At 72.0% G+C, this 421-nt stretch overlaps 1 protein-coding gene across 1 annotated transcript in view; it reads left to right on the top strand.

The window, feature by feature from the left end:
- INPP5E (inositol polyphosphate-5-phosphatase E) overlaps positions 1–421 on the top strand; it is a 7,003-nt gene that overhangs the window by 4,958 nt on the left and 1,624 nt on the right. The window contains exon 3 of the mRNA XM_006776523.2: positions 86–201. Within this exon, the coding sequence (XP_006776586.1) occupies positions 86–201 (116 nt within the window). The remainder of the gene's footprint in view (positions 1–85; positions 202–421) is intronic.

The following is a 421-nucleotide window of genomic DNA, read 5'->3' as shown; positions in this document are numbered from 1 at the left end:
GGGGGTGGTGACCAGGAGGGGGAGGCCTGCAGAGGGCGAGCTGGAGCTCCATGCCAGGTCTGAGCCAGGCCTGTGCCCGCCCCAGGGTCCATCTTCAAGGGCTTCCAGGAGGCAGACATCCACTTCCTGCCGTCGTACAAGTTTGATGTCGGGAAGGACTCCTACGACACCTCTTCCAAGCAGCGGACCCCGTCCTACACGGTGAGCGCAGCCCCTCCTGAGCCAGGGCTCGGGACCGGTCCCTGTGCGGGCAGTGCCCGAGCTGGGCCCTCTCGGGGGCCGCACACAGAGAGCCCGGCTGGGACTCTGCTCGGGCCGGGGACTGCGCCCGCGTGCCCTCCTCCCAGGGGCGGCCCCCGGTGGGTCCCTGGCCCCCGCTCTCAGGGGCCTGGCTCAGCGCCCGCCGTGGGGCCCTCCCTGG

The sequence above is a fragment of the Myotis davidii genome, unplaced genomic scaffold (genome assembly GCF_000327345.1).
Source record: "Myotis davidii unplaced genomic scaffold, ASM32734v1 scaffold609, whole genome shotgun sequence".
Classification (NCBI taxonomy): domain Eukaryota; kingdom Metazoa; phylum Chordata; class Mammalia; order Chiroptera; family Vespertilionidae; genus Myotis; species Myotis davidii.
Note: the sequence above shows the minus strand (reverse complement) of the source record. Positions and strands in the feature narration are given on the sequence as shown.